Below are 21,622 nucleotides of genomic sequence, written 5' to 3'. Positions count from 1 at the left end.
GGTAATTATAGACCAGTGAGCCTTACTTCAGTTGTTGGTAAAGTGTTGGAAAAGGTTATAAGAGATAGGATTTATAATCATCTAGAAAAGAATCATTTGATTAGGGATAGTCAGCATGGTTTTGTGAAGGATAGGTTGTGCTTCACAAACCTTATTGAGTTCTTTGAGAAGGTGACCAAACAGGTAGATGAGAGTAAACCGGTTGATGTGGTGTATATGGATTTCAGCAAAGCGTTCGATAAGGTTCCCCACAGTAGGCTATTGTACAAAATGTGGAGGAATGGGATTGTGGGAGATATAGCAGTTTGGATCAGTAATTGGCTTGCTGAAAGAAGACAGAGGTTGGTGATTGATTGGAAATGTTCATCCTGGAGTCCAGTTACCAGTGGTGTACCGCAAGGGTCAGTGTTGGATCCACTGCTGTTCGTCATTTTTATAAATAACCTGGATGAGGATGTAGAAGGGTGGGTTAGTAAATTCGCAGACGACACTAAAGTCGGTGGAGTTGTGGATAGTGATGAAGGATGTTGTAGGTTACAGAGAGACATAGATAAGCTGCAGAGCTGGGCTGAGAGGTGGCAAATGGAGTTTAATGCGGACACGTGTGCGGTGATTCACTTTGGTCAGAGTAACCGGAATGCAAAGTACTGGGCTAATGGTAAGATTCTTGGTAGTGTAGATGAGCAGAGAGATCTCGGTGTCCATGTATACAGATCCTTGAAAGTTGCCACCCAGGTTAACAGGGTTGTTAAGAAGGCACACAGTGTTTTAGTTTTTATTCATAGAGGGATCGAGTTCCAGAACCATGAGGTTATGGTACAGCTGTACAAAACTCTGGTGCGGCTGCACTTTGGAGTATTGTGTACAATCTGGTCACCGCATTATAAGAAGGATGTGGAAGCTTTGGAAAGGGTGTTGAGATTTAATAGGATGTTGCCTGGTATGGAGGGGAGGTCTTAAGAGGAAAGACTGAGGGACTTGAGGCTGTTTTTGTTGGAGAGAAGAAGGTTGAGAGGTGGCTTAATAGAGACATATAAGATAATCAGAGGGTTAGATAGGGTGGACAGGGAGAGCTTTTTTCCAAGTATGGTAACGGCGAGCACGAGGGGGCTTTAAATTGAGGGATGATAGATATAGGATAGATGTCAGAGGTAGTTTCTTTACTCAGAGAGTAATAAGCGTATGGAATGCTTTGCCTGCAACGGTAGTAGATTCACCAACTTTAAGTGCATTCAAGTCATCATTGGACAAACATATGGACGTATATGGAATAGTGTAGGTTAGATGGGCTTCAGATTGGTATGACTGGTCGGCGTAACATCGAGGTACTGCGCTGTAATGTTCTATGTTCTATGTTCAACATGGAGGAGCACTGCATCACCAACCAAGGGAGGTTAATACGTGTTAATCAGTAGGAGGATTCCTTGCCCATGTTGGCCTGATGCCATGAGACTTCACGATGTCTGGAGTCAATGTTGAGAACTACAAGACTACACCCTCCCGACTGTATACCACTCTGCTGTCATCTCTGCTGGGCCTGTCCTGCCAATGGAACAGGGCATATTCAGGGATAGTGATCGTGGTGTCTGGAATATTGTCTGTAAGGTTTGATTCTGTCAGACTGTGACTTGACTAGTATGTGAGACATCCCCCATGTGTTAATAAGAAGAACACACAGTGTGGATGGGGCAATGTTTGCTGTTGTTGTTTCTGATGCTGAATTTGATGTCATGTAATTCATCTGGTTTCATTTTGTTTTCGAGATCTTGAGTGAGTGTAACAATTGAGTGGCTTGCTAGCTATTTCAGAAAGCATTTGAAAGTTGGCCACTTTCAAAGGGGCTTCAAGGGGATTTTGATAGACTGTGTAGCCAAGAACATATAGGTGGAATATAATATGGATAAGAGTGAGGACAAAGGTTCAGAATGTTACTTAAGTAGAGGAGATTCGGAAGTGTTGATGTTCAAAATGATCACGTTGTGCTTCATAAGACAGTGAATGCGAGCATGCAGGTGCTGTAAATACTTAAGTGGATTAATTGTATTCTGGCCTTTGACTGCTAAAATGAAGAAATCTTGGTTATGTTTCCTAGAACTTTAGCTAGATTATACTTGGATTATTATGTTCTGTTTCTGGTTAGGTTTGCCATAGATGGAGTACAGCAGAGGTTCGACAGGCTAACTGAGGAGAGGTTGAGGAATCAGCCCCTGTATACTCTAATGTTTCAAAGGATGAGCACTGATCTAATTGAAACTTACAGAATTCTTAAAGGAACATTTTTTTTGCAGTATGGCCCTGCTGACAGATTCCAGTGACTTATCCATAAACAAGGTTAACTAATACACGTGAGGTTTTCCGGTTTCTCCCATCTTTTTTTCCTAAGTAATGAGAGTGACATTTTCTGATTCAATGACACAGTTCCAAAATCCAGAGAGCTTTAGAAAATGATGTCTAAAGCATTTTCGCATTCTTCCTCCCTTTCTTTAATATATTATGATGGAATCCATTCGGTACAGAAGATTTGTTTAAGAGATTTTTTTAAAATACTATTTTCTGTCTTAAAGTGTTTTTGGTTCATTTTGTTTCCTTGTAAGCTTATATTTTGCACTCTTCTTATACTATAAAAACATATGCAGAGTTATTAATGTAAATTCCTCATTCATTATGGTATAGCAAAGCCTCTTTTCACTGTTTATTTCCTTGAATTTCCTTGAATTTTAGATATTCTTGTGAATATGCTAAAGAAAGAGAAGAAGCGAGCACAAGATGCCATCAATCAAATAAATTCAGTGAAATGTGGGAAAGTAACTCCCTCTAGTGCCCAATCTTCAAAAGAATTAAACTCAAGTCATGGATCAAGACAGCTTTCTGAATCAGGATTTTCTAGTAACATAAGCACCTCAGGGTCTGAGTCTACCTTCAGTTGCAGGAGAATGGGTAAGTATCTTAACATTCACTGGCAATTTTAATCATTTACTGGAAATTGAGCAAGAGCTACATTTTGAAATTCATTTTTCTGAAGTTCCATTGCAGCTAACATAAAAAAATTACTGTTGGTATCTAATTGATGATTGACCACTTATGACATTGCTAATGAGCCAACATTTTTAATGCAATGACACTCATTCCAGTGAGTGGAATGATCAGACTGACTTTCTTTATGGTGCTTGCTTTTGATTGCTTTTTCTGATTGTATACTCACTTAAAACAGGATGTCAGAGCATATTTCTGATGATCTTCTTTAAGGTTCTCATGCTCATTAGAAAGCTGGAAATATTACAATTATAGGGAGAGTCTGATTTGACATTTTAAGTCAAATCTGGATACAGTGAAATACTTTCTCATATGTCATATGTGCAGCGCAGAAACTGCCTACATAAACCACCTCCCAACCATTTTCATCTAACCATATCATATTATATTCTTTTCTTGCTTACTTTATCACTTGCCTAGGTTCTCCTGTGCTAATCACTCAGCACTCACTGTGAGAGTGCGTTCCTCAGTACTCAATGTGAAAGTGTGTTCCACATTTCAACCTCTAGCAATAAAAGTTTCTTCTGGACCTGTAATTTATTATTGACAATGATATTTATAACCACTAGTTTTACACTCCTTTCGCAAGTGAAAAGATATTCTGTACATCTACCCAGTTGAGTTCTTTCATTAATCCTATATAAAGGATGTTGTTAAACTTAATAGGGTTAAGGAGAATCCAAAGGGATTCTACAAATGCATTAAAGACAAAAGGATAACTAGGGAGAGAATAGCGCCCCTTAAAGATTAGCAATGCTACCTATGTGTGAAAACACAAGAGATGGGGGGAATACTGAAGGAGTATTTTGCATCAATGTTTATTGTGGAGAATGATTTGAAAATAGAGAATGTGGGGAAATAAATAGCAACATTTTGAAAAATGTCCATATTACAAAGGGCGATGTGCTGGACATCTTAAAATACATAAAGGTGGACAAATCCCCGGGACTTGACTAGGTGTAGCCTAGAACCCTGTGGGAACCTAGGAAAGAAATTACTGGGCCTCTTGCTGAGATATTGTATCATAGATATCCACAGCTAGATGCCTGAAGACTGGAGGTTGGCTAACGTGGTGCCACCACTGAAGAAAGGTGGTAAGGAAATGACAGTGAACCTGACATCGGTGGTGAGCAAGTTATCGGAGGGAATCCTGACGGACAGGATTTACATGTATTTGGAAAGCCAAAGACTGATTAGGGATAGTAAACATAGCATTGTGCGTGTCTCATGAACTTGACTGAGTATTTTGAAGAAGTAACAAAGAGGATTGATGAGGGCAAAGAGGTAGATGTGATCTGTATGGACTTCATTAAGGAGTTCAATGAAGTTCCTCATGGTAGACTGGTTATCAAGGTTAGATCATGCAGTATAGAGGGAGAATTAGCTATTTAGGTACAGAACTGGCTCGAAGGTAGAAAACAGAGGGTGCTGATGGAGGGTTGCTTTTCTGACTGGAGGCCTGGGACTAACTACAAGGATTGGTGCTGGGTACACTGCTTTTCATCATTTATGTAAATGGTTTGGATGTGAATATAGGAGTGTTGGTTAGTACGTTTGCAGAAGACTCCAAAATTGGAAATGTAGTGGACAGCGAAAAAGGTTACCTCAGAGCACAACAGGATCTTGAACAGATGGGCCAATGGGCCAAGGAGTGGCAGATGGAGTTAAATTTGGATAAATGTGAGGTGTTGCATTTTGGAAAGGCAAATCAGAGCAGAACCATTACATTTAATGGTAAGATGCTAGGTAGTGTTGCTGAATGAAGAGATCTTGAAGTGCAGGTTCATAGCTCTTTGAAAGTAGTGTTGCAGGTAGATAGGACAGTGAAGAAGTTGTTTAGTGTGCTTTCCTTTACTGGTCAGAGCATTGAGTATAAGAGTTGGGAGGTCATGTTGCGGTTATACAGAACATTGGTTCGGCCATTTTTGGAATACCGCATGCAGTTTTAGTCTCCCTGCTAAAGGAAAGATGTTGTGAAACTTGAAAAAGTTCAGAAAAAAACATACAAGGGTGTTGCCAGTGTTGGAGAATTTGAGCTATAGGGAAAGGCTGAATAGACTGGAGCTATTTTTCCTGGAACATCGGAGGCTGAGGGGTGACCTTATAATGGTTTATAAAATCATAAGGGGCATGGATAGGGTAAATAGACAAAGTATTTTTCCCCAGGGTCAGGAGTCCAAAAATTGAGGGCATAGGTTTAAGGTGACAGGGGAAAGATTTAAAAGGAGTCTTAAGGGCAACTTTTTCATGCAGAGGGTGGAGTGTGATTGAATGAGCTGCCAGAGGAAGTGGTGGAGGCTGGTACAATTACAACATTTAAAAGGCATATGGATGGGTGTATGAATAGGAATGGATTAGAAGGATGTGGACCAAGTTCTGACAAATGGAGCTAGATTGATTTAGGATATCTGGCTGGCATGGAGAAGTTGAACCGAAGGGTTTGTTTCCATGCTGTATATCTCTTTTGACTCTCTGATTCTTATGGGGGTTCACAAAAGATGTACAAGGATGTTACCGGGATTGGAGGGTTTGATCTATAGGGAGGAGGCGGGTTATTTTTTCCCTGGAGTGTTGGAGGCCGAAGGGTGACGTTATAGCGATTAGTAAAATCTTGAGGGGAATGGATAGAGTGAGTAGCCGAGGTCTTTTTCCTAGGCTAGGGTGTCCAAAACTAGAGGACATTGGTTTAAGGTGAGAGAGGAAAGATTTTAAAACGTCCTGAGGGGTAACTTTCTTACGCAGGGAGTGCTGCGTGTATGGAATGAGGAAGTAGTGGAAGTGAATTCACTTACAACATTTAAAAGGCATCTGAATGGGTCTATGAATGGGAAGGGCTTAGAGGGATCTGGGCCAAATGCTGGCAAATGGGACTAGGGCAGATTGGGATGTCTGGTCGGCATGGACGAGTTGGACCAAATGGTCTGTTTTCTGCTATACAGCTCTGTGACTCTATGACCTGAATGCTCTAAAGAAATGTTTAAAAGTAACAGGCCAAAGTGAACTTGGGTAGGGAAGAATGAAGTGAGCTCCATGAGACAGCGGCTTGGATTGAAATGCCCTGAATTGTTAATGTACATCCAAAAGACTCATGGCGGATTCTATCAAGCAGCAGATCCATTGGTTGTTTGCAACAGGCAAAGTACGGACTGTCCTCAATGAGTCACCATTTGCAAAACTTAGTGTCCAACTTTATATGTGATTTCATATTTGAAAAACATTTGTTGGATAATCCTGAATGTGCAAAGAATTACATCCAATTTAGGATTATCACTCGGGCTCATAATAAAACATATTCGCTTTTACTGGAAGCTATTTGCATTAACAGACAGTTTGTTCTTTGTAGACAAAAATAATGTACACACACTGTGCCTGTTTTAATTCAACAGAATAAGTGGCAGCCATTCGCTGTTTTATTTATCAGGGTAGTACCCTGCCAATCTGAGTTAACCTGTTTTGTTAAATTTTAACAAAGCCTGCCTGTTAACTGTCAATTAACATTAATTGTTACATTCCCTCTAGCAATGCATCAATCAGAATCATTTTGCCAACTAATCAGCATTTTCCTCCCATGCAATATCAATGGTAGTTTTCTCCTTGAATTGGTATTCTTGATAATAGTTATGATGTGTGCAAGATGAAAATCTTTGGAAAACTGTGTATTTTAGTCATACTCAAGTTCTGTTCTCATGATTAACTTTCAGTTCCCTTCCTTTTTCTCTGGGATGTGCAGATGTTTTCTTTTAATTCTTATTTCAAAAGGAAATATATATTAGGGAAAAGATCAATTGGAAAAAAAATTGAAAGGATGCTGAAATAACAAGTAAAAATAAACTTAAATGCTAACTAGAAGCTTGAGAATGTGGAGAAGTAAGAAATTTCATTGTAAAAAGGAATAGTGTGTCATTTGAGCAATTTGTTCACCTCCTGGTCACTTCCAAGCTGAAAAAGTCACAGGGGAGAAAAAATAAATTGTAATGTTCATCAGCCAGGAACATTTCTATCACCACCGAGCAGATGTCTATTAAAGCAACATTATTAAAATTCTGTGAGCTGGATCTGTGCACAGTCTGCTCAGTCAAGCTGCTACACACTATGGAATGATGCCATTTAGAAAGGGGAGAAAATAAATTGCAGAAGAAGTTGCATCATCTGCTTTGTTCAGCTTTCTAAAAAATTGGAGGCCTCATTTTTACAAAGTAGGCATCACTACTTGATTGGAAAAAATTTCGATTGTGCATTTTTCTTGCATGAAATTGACTGCATTCTCAATAAGGTTGCATATTGGAAGCTAAACAAAATTTTTTAAATTTTGTGTGTACATCACTGGCAAAACCAACATTTATGCCCATGAGTAATTGCCCTGGAGAAATGTTGTGCATTGTTTTCTTGAACTACTGCAGCACACACAAAATGGATTTTGATCCAGCAGCAGTGAAGAAACAGTGATGTAGTTTCAAGTCAGGATAGCATGCCAGTTAGAGAAGAACTTGTAAGTGATGATGTTCCTAGGTACGTGAAACAGTTTCAGCAGATAGCCAACTCAGGCATTTGGCACCTCCCAGTTGTGCTCTTTTATTGCTGAGTGCATATGTGGAGAACAAGTTAGCAACCCAAATATATCAAAATACTAACTGTGAAAAGTAATTTGGCCAATTTAAAGTTTTTAACATCCTGTTGTGATTGCCTTTTCAAGCTAAGTCCGTAACTAAATATGATGTGGAGGTTCCGGTATTGAACTGGGTTGCACAAAGTCAGAAATCACCTCATGACACCAGGTTATAGTCCAATAGGTTTATTTGAAACCATAAACTTTAGGAGGATAGCCCCTTTGTCAGATGAAGTGAGAGGGAAGCACACAGAACGCAGAATTTATGGGAAGGAGAGCAATGGCAGAGAGATCAAAATACCTTACAAATGGTGTGAGTGGACTGTCAAATAATAGGTTGCTGCAGATGATCAAGAGTGTTAGACAGTGGAGTGAAGTGCCAAGAACTAAATAACAACTGAAGGGACGACCTATAATCTGATTAAATGAGGCAGATAGATAGTTACAAAAAAGTAAAAATGACATGGTGCTGGAGACAAACCAAATGACTGGAATAACATGGAACAAAAACAGAAGCTACTGGAAACATCCAGCAGCATCAGTGAGGGAAAACCAGAGGAAGGGTCACTGGATCCGAAACATTAACTGATTTTTCTTCACAGATGTGGCCAGATCCCTGAGCTATCCCAGCAACCCCCTGCCCTTGCTCCTGATTTACAGCATCCTTAGTTGTTTTGACTTTTTTTTCTTACCTGATAGGTATAAGAGTCACATGCCGAGGGTCTAACCAAAGTAATCCAAAACTATACAAACTGATTACGGTAGAAAGATCCTGACAATTTATCAAGCTGATGGTGTCAAAACTGAAAGAACTAGGATACTAATTAGGGATCCGTGCTGGGACCGCAGCTTTTTACAATATATGTAAATGATATAGAAGATGGTATCAGCAATAACATTAGCAAATTTGCTGATGACACAAAGCTAGGTGGTAGGGTGAAATGTGATGAGGATGTTAGGGGATTACAGGGTGACCTGGACAAGTTAGGTGAGTGGGCAGATGCATGGCAGATGCAGTTTAATGTGGATAAATGTCTGGTTATCCACTTTGGTGGCAAGAACAGGAAGGCAGATTACTACCTCAATGGTATCAAATTAGGTAAAGGGGCTGTTCAGAGAGATCTGGGTGTTCTTGTCCACCAGTCAATGAAGGCAAGCATGCAGGTACAGCAGGTCGTGAAGAAGGCTAATAGCATGCTGGCCTTCATAACAAGAGGGATTGAGTATAGAAGCAAAGAGGTGCTTCTGCAGCTGTACAGGGCCCTGGTGAGACCACACCTGGAGTACTGTGTACAGTTCTGGTCTCCAAATTTGAGGAAAGACATTCTGGCTATTGAGGGAGTGCAGCGTAGGTTCACGAGGTCAATTCCTGGAATGGCAGGATTGCCTTACACGGAAAGACTGAAGCGACTGGGCTTGTATACCCTTGAGTTTAGAAGACTGAGAGGGGATCTGATTGAAACGTATAGGCTTATGAAAGGACTGGACACTCTGGCAGGAGGGAACATATTTCCGTTGATGGGGGAGTGCCGAACCAGAGGACACAACTTAAAAATACGGGGTAGACCATTTAGGACAGAGATGAGGAGAAACTACTTCACACAGAGAGTGGTAGCTGTGTGGAATGCTCTGCCCCAGAGGGCAGTGGAGGCCCAGTCTCTGGATTCTTTTAAGAAAGAATTGGATAGAGCTCTTAAAGATAGTGGAGTCAAGGGGTATGGAGATAAGGCTGGAACAGGATACTAATTAGGAATGATCAGCCATGATCATATTGAATGGCGGTGCAGGCTCGAAGGGCAGAATGGCCTACTCCTGCATCTATTGTCTATTGTCTATTGTCTATTGTCTAACTGCGGCTGCTGTAAATCAGGAGCAAGGCCAGGAGAAGAGTTTGAGTGAGGGGTATGTGGGGTCTTCCATAATGCTCTTAGCCTTTTGGATGCAGCGTGTGGTGTCAATGTCTATAATGGAGGGGAGAGAGACCCCGATGATCTTTTCAGCTGTTCTTACTATCTGTTGTAAGGTCTTACATTCCGAGACAGTGCAATTCCCGAACTGGCAGTAATGCAGTAGCTCAGGGTACTCTTATTGAATCCTCTGTAGAATGTGGTGAGGATGGGGATTGGGAGGTGAACTTTCCTCAATCTATGCAGAAAGTAGAGACACTGCTGGGCCTTCTTGGCTAAGGAGCTGGTCATGAGGGACCAGGTGAGATTCTCTGCAGGCGGATGCCAAGAAATTTGTTCCTCTTCACGATATCCATGGGAGAGCCATCGATGTCCAGCAGAGTGTAGTCGCTCCATGCCCTCCTGAAGTCAACAGTCATCTCTTTCATTTTATCCACGTTCAGAGGCAAGTTGTTGGCTTTGTACCAATCCATTAGCCGCTGCACCTCCTCTTCGTATGCTGACCCATCATACTTGCTGTTGAGACTCACTACAGTCATGTCATCATCAAACTTGATGATGTGATTCGAGCTGTGCATCGCTGCACAGTCATATGCCAGCAGGGTGAACAGCAGTGGACTGAGCACAAACCCCTGGGGGGGGGGGCCCCCGTGGCTCAGTGTGATGTGATGCAGATACTATTCCCAATCTAGACTGTCTGCGGTCTCCCAGTCAGGAAGTCCAGGATCCAGTTACAGAGGAAGGTATTTAGGTCCAGCAGTCCCAGCTTTCCAATCAGGTGCTGAGGAATGATCATGTTAAATGTAGAGATGTATTCTATGAACAGTAATCTGATATAGGTGTCCTTCTTGTCCAGGTGGGTAAGAGTCAGATGGAGGGCGGTGGAATTTGCATCATCTGTTGAATGATTGGGATGATACACAAACTGTAGGGTGTCCAGTAAGGGGGGGGTGGGGGGCGGGGGGGGGGGGAGCAGAGTGTTAATATGCCTCATCAGAAGCCTTTCAAAACACTTTGTGATGATGAGTGTTAGTGCAGTGGAGCAGTAGACATTGAGATAGGATGCTGAAGACTTCTTTGGCACGGGGATGATGGTAGTGGTCTTCAAGCACGTTGGAACTATGGCGCAGCTCAGGGAGGTGTTGAAGATGTCCATGAGAACATCCGCCAGTATGTCAGAGCATCCTCTGTGTACTCTCCCAGGGCTATTGCCTGGTTTCCCCACATCATGTGGTAAGGCACAGCACCCAGTCATTGGGACGGGGTGTGAATTTCCTCACTGCTATGTCATTTTGACCTTCACACTATGCGTAGAAGTTGTTCAACTCATCTGGGAGGGAGGCATCACCAGCACAAGCAGGCGATGCTGTTCTGTGGTTGGTGATGGCCTGGATGCCATCATGCTCTGTCGCTGTCCTGAAAGTATTATCTGTGCGCGTGCACACTTTGCCTCTTGGATGGCCTGGGTCAGTTTGGTCCTTGCTGCTGTTAAAACTGCCTCGTCATCTGCTCTGAATGTGGAATCATGGGTCCTCAGCAGCACACGCACCTTTGAGGTCATCTACGGATTCTGACTACAGAGTTCATTGTTGCCAAAGTTACACCATGTTTTCTCCCTGTCCCAACTTTGTTGGTCATAGAAAAATCCTTTCATGCTTTTACCCCCCATGCACCCGAATTTATGGTGTATGGAGCAGAATTATAGCAGTGTCAAAATGAAAAAGGCACAAAATGTTGTGTCCTTCAGATCCCTGTTTCCCTACTGCAACTTTGATCTTTTGGTTCAAATAAATCTGTAGTTTAATCGGACCTTTGCCACCCTGATTGTGCCTTAGAGATTCCAATCTTTGATCCCAATATGCAAAAGATTTTCTCTGAAAAATACACTCCATGCTGTGGCTATTGTAATAACTATTTTTTTCAGCATGAAACCTAGTCTGGTGGTATGACTGATGGTAACTCATGTAGCGCATTTGATAACTACAGCTATTTTATTTCATTTACTTTTATTATCCATTATACAGCCCCATATTCTCATAGATCTCTTATTTTTATGATTCAATTCATAAGATCAGAAAAAGAACAATCAAGTCCCTTTGCCAATTTTGTTTCTGAACCAACATGGATAATAGTCTTTCTGACTTTATTTAACTTTGCCCTTCCTTCCCTCTTGAAGGGAATTTTCTGCTTGGGAACTGTTGTCTGGATGTTGCACCTGAAGGCTTAAAAAGGCTGCACTGGAGGATCATTGACTGTCTGGTGCATTATGTTGCCACTCCAGACTATTCATCCCTATTTAGTCCACTGAAGGAAAGATTATTTGAGTCTTTATTATCTCAAATCTACAAGCTGATAACATCCAACTTGGTGTTTGGACGTGCTTAAAGTTTGTATCTCTACTGCTTAACCCAAACAGGATAATGCAGGTATTCATTAAATAAGGAGAAATGGCCAACAGTTATCTGATCATTATGTTAAATGAATAAGTCAAAAATTATTGGAATATCTAAAAAGAAAACAATAAGGCAAAATTTGACTGAATATCTTTCAATGCATTTGCAAAGCTGTAATGAGTGTCAGTTGAACCTGAAGTCCTTCAAATCCCAGTGTCAACATTGTCAAGTGCAGATCGGATATTGCTTGAACAGGCTAGTTGCAAGAAATTTGGGTCTCTTTAGAAAGGAATGCCAAGTCATAAATTCAAGAGCTTTAATGATTTCTGGCATATGGGACTCATCCAAGATAATAATTCTTTGGAAGAGACAGGATTCGTTCCACAAGACCTGGAAAACATTAGAACAATTTTTTGAAAAGGTCAGAAAGGACTGGAACTAAAAATTGATGTTAATAATAGTGACATTACAGGCTGGTTTCTAGAACAAATATTTTATACCATGCTATGAAGAGACATGGTGGATTGAAATCCCCAACTCTCCCCTTTTGCACGAACACTGACAAATAATGAATTGGCTCCCACATTATGGAGAAACAGATAGGTGTTGCAATTTTAGTGAGACATAGTCTTGGAATTTCTTTATAGGTTGTGGTCTAAAATTTATCTTAAATGACATTCTTTTACTGACAAAATTTGCATGTAACTGATTTACGATGGTTGTATGCTGAAACATCATGAGATATATATTTGCCAAAACCTCCAGCTGTTCTCTTGTTTTTGTTTACAATCTCTGTGGAAGAACAGAACATATGAGTTTTCTGGAGTTATGTGAATGGATATAGAGTGTAGTTCAAAGTTTCATATCAGTGTATGTCTCAAATTGAGTCTCATTATTATTCTTCCCAAATTTAAAAAGGAAAGCAAATTAGTCCTGAAACATGCACAATACTTAATCAAAGTGTCAGTACATCTGACAGTTTTGAGATACTTTGGTCTTCAGAATAATGGAAGAAGATGCTTATCTTGCTATGGACACTGCCAAGGTGTGTAACTCCTGTCCTACTTCAGAAGGATTACATCAAAGATGTAATTTCACAGTAGCCAAAAAAATTCAGGTGTCTGTATAACCTGACCAAGACAGGTTTCTTCAGGTGTTGACTGAAAAATTAAGTAATGGTCTTCAACTAAAGCGATAGCTAATTGAAGCGAAAGACACAGGCTGGATATTTGAACTCAAAACTTCTGATCTCCTGTGGAGTCTAGACAAAGTATAAGCAGGCTCAAGTTATGAGTGGTCCAATTAATTTCGGTTATACTGCAAAATTTGAGAGTAAACAACATTACAGTGGCCTAGTTTATTAATGAAAACTGAAAGACTTTCTCTGATTCTTCTGTTGGATTGACTGGGTAAAAATGTTGAGAAGTTTGCGTAAAGAAATGTAGGTTGGGTGTCGGTTGCCATAGTTGTGGGTATGTTCGCCGAGCTGGAAAGTTGATTTGCACTTCTTTCTGGGTGATGTTCTCAGTGCTATGGAGCCTCCTGCGAAGCCCTGCTCTACTGTGTCTTCTGGAATCTATTTCTTTTGTTCCTTCCAGCTGCCGGTTATGTTGTTCATTGCAGTGGTCGGTATACTGGGTCTAGGTCAATGTGTTATTGATGGAGTCCATGGATGAGTACCATATCTCTGGGACATAAGTATAGACAACAATGCAGCAGTGGTCTCATTCAGTGTAACGGCACTGTTTACCTCAATTGACAAAACCTTAGCCAGAGAGACAATAGCTAACCTCCTGGACAAACAGAACAGCCGACATGACAAGGAACCTATCAGCAAGGACTGTGTGCTCAAACTACTAGACCTGTGCTTGACAGCACACTTCATATTCAACAACCAGTATATGAGCAGATCAATGGGACACCTATGGGCTTGTCCATCTGTGGACTCATAGCAGAAACAGTGATTCTATCTAAGAACATTAAAACTAGGAGCAGGAGTAGGCCATCTAGCCTTTCAAGGAAAAAGTGAGGACAGCAGATGCTGGAGATCAGAGTCGAGAGTGGGGTCCTGGAAAAGCACAGCAGGTCAGGCAGCATCTGAGGAGCAGGAGAATTGACATTTCGGGCAAGGGCCCTTCATCAGGAATGAGACTTGTGAGCCGAGAGGGTGGAGAGATAAATGAGAGGGGGTGGGGCTGGGGGGAAAGTAGCTGAGAGGGCGAAAGGTAGACAGAGGTGGGAGTAATGGTGATAGGTCAGAAAGTAGGATGGAGTGGATAGGTGGGAAGGAAGATATACAGTTAGGAAGGTCATGAGAGTGGTGCCGAGTTGGAAGGTTGGAACTGGGATAAGGTGGGGGGAGGGGAAATAAGGAAACTGGTGAAATCCACATTGATGCCATGTTGTTGGAGCATCCCAAGGAAGAGAGAAAGCGGGGGGGGGGTGGTGGAGAAAGAGGGGTGGTGGGGGTGGGGAAGAGCCCTTCGACCCTTCGAGTCTGCTTCGCCATTCAATAAGATCATGGTTAATCTTTTCGTAGCCTCAGCTCCACTTACCTGCCCTCTCACTATAACCTTTAATTCCTTTACTGTTCAAAAAAATTATCTATCTTAGCTTTGAAAGCAATTACTGAGGAAGCCTCAACTACTTCACTCGGCAGGGAATTCCATAGATTCACAACCCTCTGGGTGAATCTCAGTTCAGTCCTATATCTGCTCCCTCTAATTTTGAGCCTGTGCCCTCTTGTCCAAGTTTCGCCCTCCAGTGGAAACATTCTCTCTAAATCTCTCTTATGTATTCCCTTCATTATTGTATATGCTTCTATAATATCCCCCATCATTCTTCTAAATTCTAGTGAATATAACCCAGTCTACTCAGTCTCTTCTCATAAACTAACCCCCTCAACTCCAGATTCAACCTGGTAAACTGCTGTTGCACCTCTTCTAATGCCAGTACATCATTTCTCAAGTAATGAGATCAAAACACCAGGTGTGGCCTTACCAGCACCCTATACAACTGCAACATAACTGCCCTGCTTTTCAACTCAGTCACTTTAGCAACGAAGGTCAAAATTCCATTTGCCTTCTTAGTTTCCTGTCGCAATCTACAGACTAACCTTATGTGATTCATGCAGAAGGACACCCAGGTCCCTTTGCACAACAGCATGCTGCAATGATTTACCATTCAAGTAATAGTCCTTTTTACTGTTATTCCTGCTGAAATGGATGACTTCACATTTATTAACATTGTACTCCATTGGCCAGACCTTTGCTCACTCACTTAAACTATCTATATCCCAATCCAAAGTTTCACAGTCTTCTGCATACTTTGCTCTGCCACTCATCCTAGTGTCATCTGCAAACTTTGACACACTACACCATGTGGTCCCCAACTCCAAATCATCAATGTAAATTGTGAATAATTACAGTCCCAATACTAATCTCTGCGGCACACCACTAGTCACTGATTGCCAACTAGAAAAGCACTCATTTATCAACACTTTTTGCTTCCTATTAGTTAACCAATCCTCTATCCATGCTAATTAATTGCTCATAATGCCTGCATCTTTATCTTACTCAGCAGCCTTTTGTGATGCACCTTTGTCGAATGCCTTTGGAAATCTAGATGCACTACATCTACTGGATCCCCATTGTCCATCGTGCTCATAATGTCTTTGGAAAATTCCCGTAGATTAGTTAAGCATGACCTGCTGTGTCTACCCATTGGACTATTTCTATCTAGATGCCTTGCTGTTTCTTCCTTGACAATTGCCTCATACATGCTCCCCACTACATAAGTTAACCTAACCGAGAAACCGACTGGAACAAACAGCCCTCCCACAAATCTGACCCAAACTCTGTATCAGATATGTGGACAACACTTTTTTTAATAATTAAGAGAACAGAGATCAAGAACAGATTTTCAACGCCATGCTCATAGGGATCAAATTTATGAAAGAGGAGGAAACCAACAACCAACTTCCACTCCTGAATGTGATGGTAAAAAATACACCGGTAAACGCATAACAAAAGTGTACAGAAAAGCCATGCACATAGACAAGATCTTGAACTAAAACAGCAACCACCCAAACATGCACAAGAGAAGCTGCATTAAGACCCTGTTCAAAAGGGCTACAACACACTGCAGCACTCCCAACCGGTGAAGAGAAGAAGATGAACATTTCTTAGCCAAGAACGGATATCCCCGCAACTTGATCCACAGATGCCTAGCAGACATGCCATGACCTAACCCACTAACCCCACTACCTTATTTTAAAAAATGTCTCAGAACTAACAGTCGGACTCCTCTGACCACTTGGATTCATGAGAACCCATAAACTAACAGTCATGGTCAGGCAACGACTCACCAGAACAAAAAACCCAATATCCATCATGTGCAAGACAAATGTAGTTTACAAGATTCGATGCAAAGACTGCATGAAACATTATATAGGACTAGCAATCCACATCCAAAAACACCAACTAGCCACTAAACACTGTGATCAGCTGTCCCTGGTAGCTGTACACACAGATGACAAGGACCACAAATTCGACTGGGACAACACAACAGTAATAGCGCAAGCTAAACACAGGACAGCCAAAGAATGCCTGGAGGCATGGCACTCATCAGTGGACTTCAACAATAAACACATTGACCTGTACCCAGTATACCGACCACTGCAACTGGAAGCAGCAGGAACAAAACCAAATAAATTCCAGAAGACACGATACAGCAGTGCTTCACAGGAGGTTCCAAAGCACTGAGGATGTCACCTAGAAAGGGGACAATACGTCTGCAAATCAACTTGCCAGCTCAGTGAACATACCCACACTCCCTCAGTGTTGAGATGTGTTTCTCTGATTGGAAAATCATGGAGACATGGTGTCACAATTTTCAGGAGTTGATCATTTAGGAGAGGGATGAGGAGAAATTTCTTCTTCATTAGAACAATTATACTGTCTTGAATATAGATCCCCTAAGATCTGTGAATGGTCAATAATTAACTGCATTCAAGACAAAAGTTGATAAAATTTTCGGTACTATACAAATTAAGGGACATATGACAAGTGTCAGAAGATTGATGATTTTGCATTTCCTCATTGCTGCAATAGGAGAATGTGGTTAGATTCCCTCCTTCTGCCCAGCAAGCCCACACCGACCTCCGAAGAGTAACCCACCCAGACCCATTCCCCTAACACTATGGGCATTTTAGTATGGCCAATTCACCTGACCTGCACATCTTTGGACTGTGGGAGAGAACCCACACAGACACAGGGAGAATGTGCAAACTCTGTGCAGGCAGTTACCCGAGGCTGGAATTGAACCCGGGTCCCTGGCACTGTGAGGCAGCAGTGCTAACCACTGAGCAACCGTGCCATCCAGATAATAATTTATTACTATTTATTCAGAAACAGAATTCTTTGAGAATATAATATTAATCAGTTTCTATGGCATTGGTTAAAAACCATGGATGACAAAGCATAGAAATTTCCAAGTTTGTTGCTTTTGTGAAAACAGATTTGTTTTTATATATTTCTTTCAGCCCCCCTCAGCTCTACCACCTCTGGCTTTGACTCTTAAACTACTGCAAAAGATGTACACGGAACAGTCATTCTGTTTACTTGTTCAAGGCCTAGGAATATGTAGATCTGAATAGTTCTGGCATTGAGTGATGGTAATCTGATTTTTCTACCACACTGTGCAAAATTGCTGTTCCAAATAACAGGTCAATTTGTTCCAATAGACCTTCCTCTGATAGCCTTTCTTCCGAATGGAAGCCAAAGGATTAAATCCTTCCATATTTGATACTTTGTGGCTTTACTGTGAGATGCAGAATGAGAGATGCTTGCTGTCTGGTGCACATTAAGTTGGATTCATTCTTATGTTAGCCCCTACATTTAGGATATCTACAGCACTTGTTGAATTTGGTTTCTAAGTCAAGTTCTAACAGAGTTTAATGAGAACAGCTGTTCTGTTTGCTTCCCAGAAATCTCCAAAAAAAGCATCCTCTTATATCAGTTTCATTTAAAAAAAGGTAAGCAAGCAATTTTAATTTGTTTTCGGAGGGTGTGAGCATTCCTGAAAAAAAAAGCAATAATTGTCCATCCTGATTACCCTTGAGCAGTTGCTGGTGAACCACCATGAACTGCTGTAGTCCATGTGGTGACAGAGGGAGTTTGAGGATTTTAGCCCAAACACAGCCAGGGTATGACTGTGGCTCAGATTTTCCAGTGGGAAGGTAGTTGTGGCAGCAGCGTAGACAAAGGTTATGTGACGGGACCACATGGAAATCCTGCTGTAGCTGAGTCTGCAGAAAGTGCCCAGGAAGTTCTGATTGGCAATTACTTGGCATTTGAAACTTTCAGAAAAAGAGCCTAATCCCAAATTAGAGTTGGGGACTTCAACGATTCTGACTTATTTAATAACTAGGAATAGTTAGAGGAATTAAAACCTGCTCTTCAGACCTAACTAACTGTAAAACTGATGCTCCAAAATAAAATACTGACTCCAGAACTACCCAAATTCCTATACCCAACTAGGATCATAGGCTTGGATTCAATCCCAAATCATTCCTGACATCCACACCTCCCAGACCTAATACATCATTATCCTTGCCCCGAAACTATGACTTCCACACCTTCTGCAAACCTCTGGGCCTGATCCCCATGTGGTCCCCTTCCTTAACTATTGTCCAGGCTATGCAACATGTATAGTAAGTAATTTGGTTTTCTTTCTCTGGCATCATTTTGAAATCCAAATCTGCTCTTTCATATTTTATGTACTTTACTTGAACTAAATGCATTAGACTGAATTTTGCTAGAGCTTTGAGATCCCAAAATCAAGTTGAAAAGTCAGTCCTGAGATCAGACAAGCTGACAGTGGGACTCCCTCATCATTGTTACCATAAGCAGTGTCTAAATTGGTCTTTTAACAGTAGCCCGCTGCCGATTCAAGATGATATGAATACTCTTGATGTTACCAGCACAGAGAGTCCCGCCTCTAGGAAGCAGGGCAAAATCACTAGGGTTAAGGTCAGCTGTCTTTTTATCCACAATTCGTTTTGGGCGGTCGAATCTCTGGCTCTGTTGCCTCCCAAGGCTGTCGCAGGGAGGCCACCCCTATGAAACTTACAGCTTTCTCATAGTGTAAGTTCTCAAAGTGTTGCTCAGCTGTTCACTAAATGCCAGGGACCATCAAACTGATCTGTATTTGAGACCTCAATTACATATTCTACCCATCTCTGGAAAACATCTCTAATGGTGGAACAGTGGTAACACCTTTCCTGTATTTTACCATTCCAGCATGTTTGTTTCCTCCACTCAAATGCTAGTAATATTCAGCCCACTGTGACGAGTTTGAATTTTTCAACTTTGACAACCAGCTTGTTTTGAGTCTTCAGGGTTATTGATGAAACAGCTCCCTTTTTTCTCTTAGGTATCAGAAGCCACAAAAGGTGCTGTTGAAAGATCTATTGTGAGTTTTTGAAATGCATGATTCACATTGCGGCAACTGTGCGCTGGTGGTTAAGGAAGTGAAAATTCAAGTTATTGAATCGAGTCCAGTCAGGAGGATGGCTTTGTTCTCGATTGTGGTTAACTTCTTGAGTGCTGAGCTGGAGTTGATTGAAGAAAATGAAGAGCTGTAATCTTGACCTAAGTCTCGTGGAGGGTAGACAGATTTTGGAGAGTCAATAGATATCTTAGCTGCAGGAATTCAAGCATCTCACCTGATGTTGAGGGCACAGTATTTATAGGTACAATCCAATTATATTTCTGGTCAGTACAAGCCTCGGGATGTTGATACTGGAGAATTGATCATTCATCTTCAAACATTGAAGGTTAAGGGGATTATCTGAAAGTAGGAACCTCACTTCTAAAGAAGGTCACTGGATTCAAATGTTAAATTTGTTTCCTCTTCACAGATACTGCCAGACCTGCTGATTTTCTCCAGGAATTTCTGATTTTGTTTCAGATTTCCAGCATTCTCAGTTCTTTGTTTCACGTTAGCTTTTCCTTTGTTGAAGATAGACATTACCTTGCATTTGTATTGGAGGACTTGCAAATGGTGCTGTCCACTTTACAACCAAGAGCAAATATTCCCACTTCTGACCTGATGATAGAGGGAAGGTCATTGATGGAGCAATTGAAGGTAATTGTGACTCAGTTACTGCTCTCGGGAACTTCTGCGCTGATGTCCTGGGTTTGACGATTTCACAATACCATGACAATGCTCCTTTGTGTTAGGTAGAATTTTAACTAGTGGACTGCTGTAATCTTGATCCCATTGACTTCAGATTTGCTCACCAAACAAAAACAAAGAACAGGATAAGACCCTTTGGCCTACCACAACTGTGCCAAAAATGATATATTTCCAAACTAAAATGCTTTGCCTCTGTGTGACCCATATCCCTCTATTTCCTGTCAACTCCTCTATCTGTCAAATTCTCTTAAACATTGCTATTATATCTGTCTTCACCACCACCTCTGGCAGCGCATTCCAGGCATTTACCCCCCTCCCCATGTAAAAAAAATACCCGTCTCATCTCCTTTAAACTAAATCCCATTTACCTTAAACCTATGTTCCCTAGTAATTGCCATTTCTACCCTTGTAAAAAAATGACTTGCCCAAGAATATCGCTTTCGTCGTCTGCATAAATTCCCTTCTTTATCCTTGAGTGGACCTACCCTTTTCCTAGTTACCCCATAGCTCCTAATATATGTATAAAATGCCTTGGGATACTCTTTAATCATGTTTGCTAAGGACATTTTATGCTCTTTTTTAGCCCTCTGAGTCCTTGTTTGGGTTCTTTCCTCCTATCTTTATATTTTTCAAAGGTTCTGTCTGTCTTCAGTTTCAAGTAGCTTTAACCATATGCATGTTGTGCATTGTGCCTGGATTGTGAACCAGAGTCATCCACCATATGGTCAGCAGATGGCCTTTATTGCCTGGTAGCTCAAACATCAATGGCACAGAGGATGATTAGATGTAGGAGCAGAAGTAGGCCATTCAGGCTTATCCCATTGACTTCAGATTTGCACACCAAACAAAAGCACCATTCTCCTCCACTATTCAGTGGAATAATTGGCTGATCCGATAATCCTTAACCCAACTTCCCTGCCTTTCTCCATAACGCTTGATTCCCTTACTGATTAAAAATTTTTCTACCTCAGCCTTGTATGTCCTTAGCAACCTAACCTCTACAGCCCTCTGTAGTAGAAAATCCTAGATTCCCTGTCCTTGTTGTATTAAATGCACCATTTGACTTCTCACCTACATTTGTCTCATCTGCAAATTTCACAACAGCTAATTAGCAGAGGGTGGTGGTGGAGGATTGCCTTTCAGACTGGAGGCCTGTAACTAGCGGTGTGCCACAAGGATCAGTGCTTTTCATCATTTAAATAAATGATTTAGATGTGAACATAGGAGGTATAGTTAGTAAATTTGCAGATGACACCAAAATTGGAAGTGTAGTGGCCAATGAAGAAGGTTATCTCAGAGTTCAATGGGATCTTGATCAGATGGGACAATGGACCGAGGTGTGGCAGATGGAATTTAATTTAGATAAATGTGAGGTGCTGCCTCACATTTGGAAAGGTAAATCAGGGCAGGAGTTATCCACTTAATGGTAAGGTCCTGGAGAGTGTTGCTGAACAAAGAGACCTTGGAGTAGAGGTTCATAGTTC

General features: G+C 41.3%; 1 protein-coding gene across 2 annotated transcripts in view; it reads left to right on the top strand.

The window, feature by feature from the left end:
- The window catches only part of kif6 (kinesin family member 6), a 567,232-nt gene that overhangs the window by 273,628 nt on the left and 271,982 nt on the right, over nucleotides 1–21,622 (top strand). For both annotated transcript variants that reach the window (XM_072551042.1, XM_072551033.1), the window contains one exon: nucleotides 2,722–2,937. In XM_072551042.1, the coding sequence (XP_072407143.1) occupies nucleotides 2,722–2,937 (216 nt within the window). The remainder of the gene's footprint in view (nucleotides 1–2,721; nucleotides 2,938–21,622) is intronic.

Source organism: Chiloscyllium punctatum, chromosome 3, assembly GCF_047496795.1.
Source record: "Chiloscyllium punctatum isolate Juve2018m chromosome 3, sChiPun1.3, whole genome shotgun sequence".
Lineage (NCBI taxonomy): Eukaryota > Metazoa > Chordata > Chondrichthyes > Orectolobiformes > Hemiscylliidae > Chiloscyllium > Chiloscyllium punctatum.
This window is presented reverse-complemented; position numbering and strand designations above follow the sequence as displayed.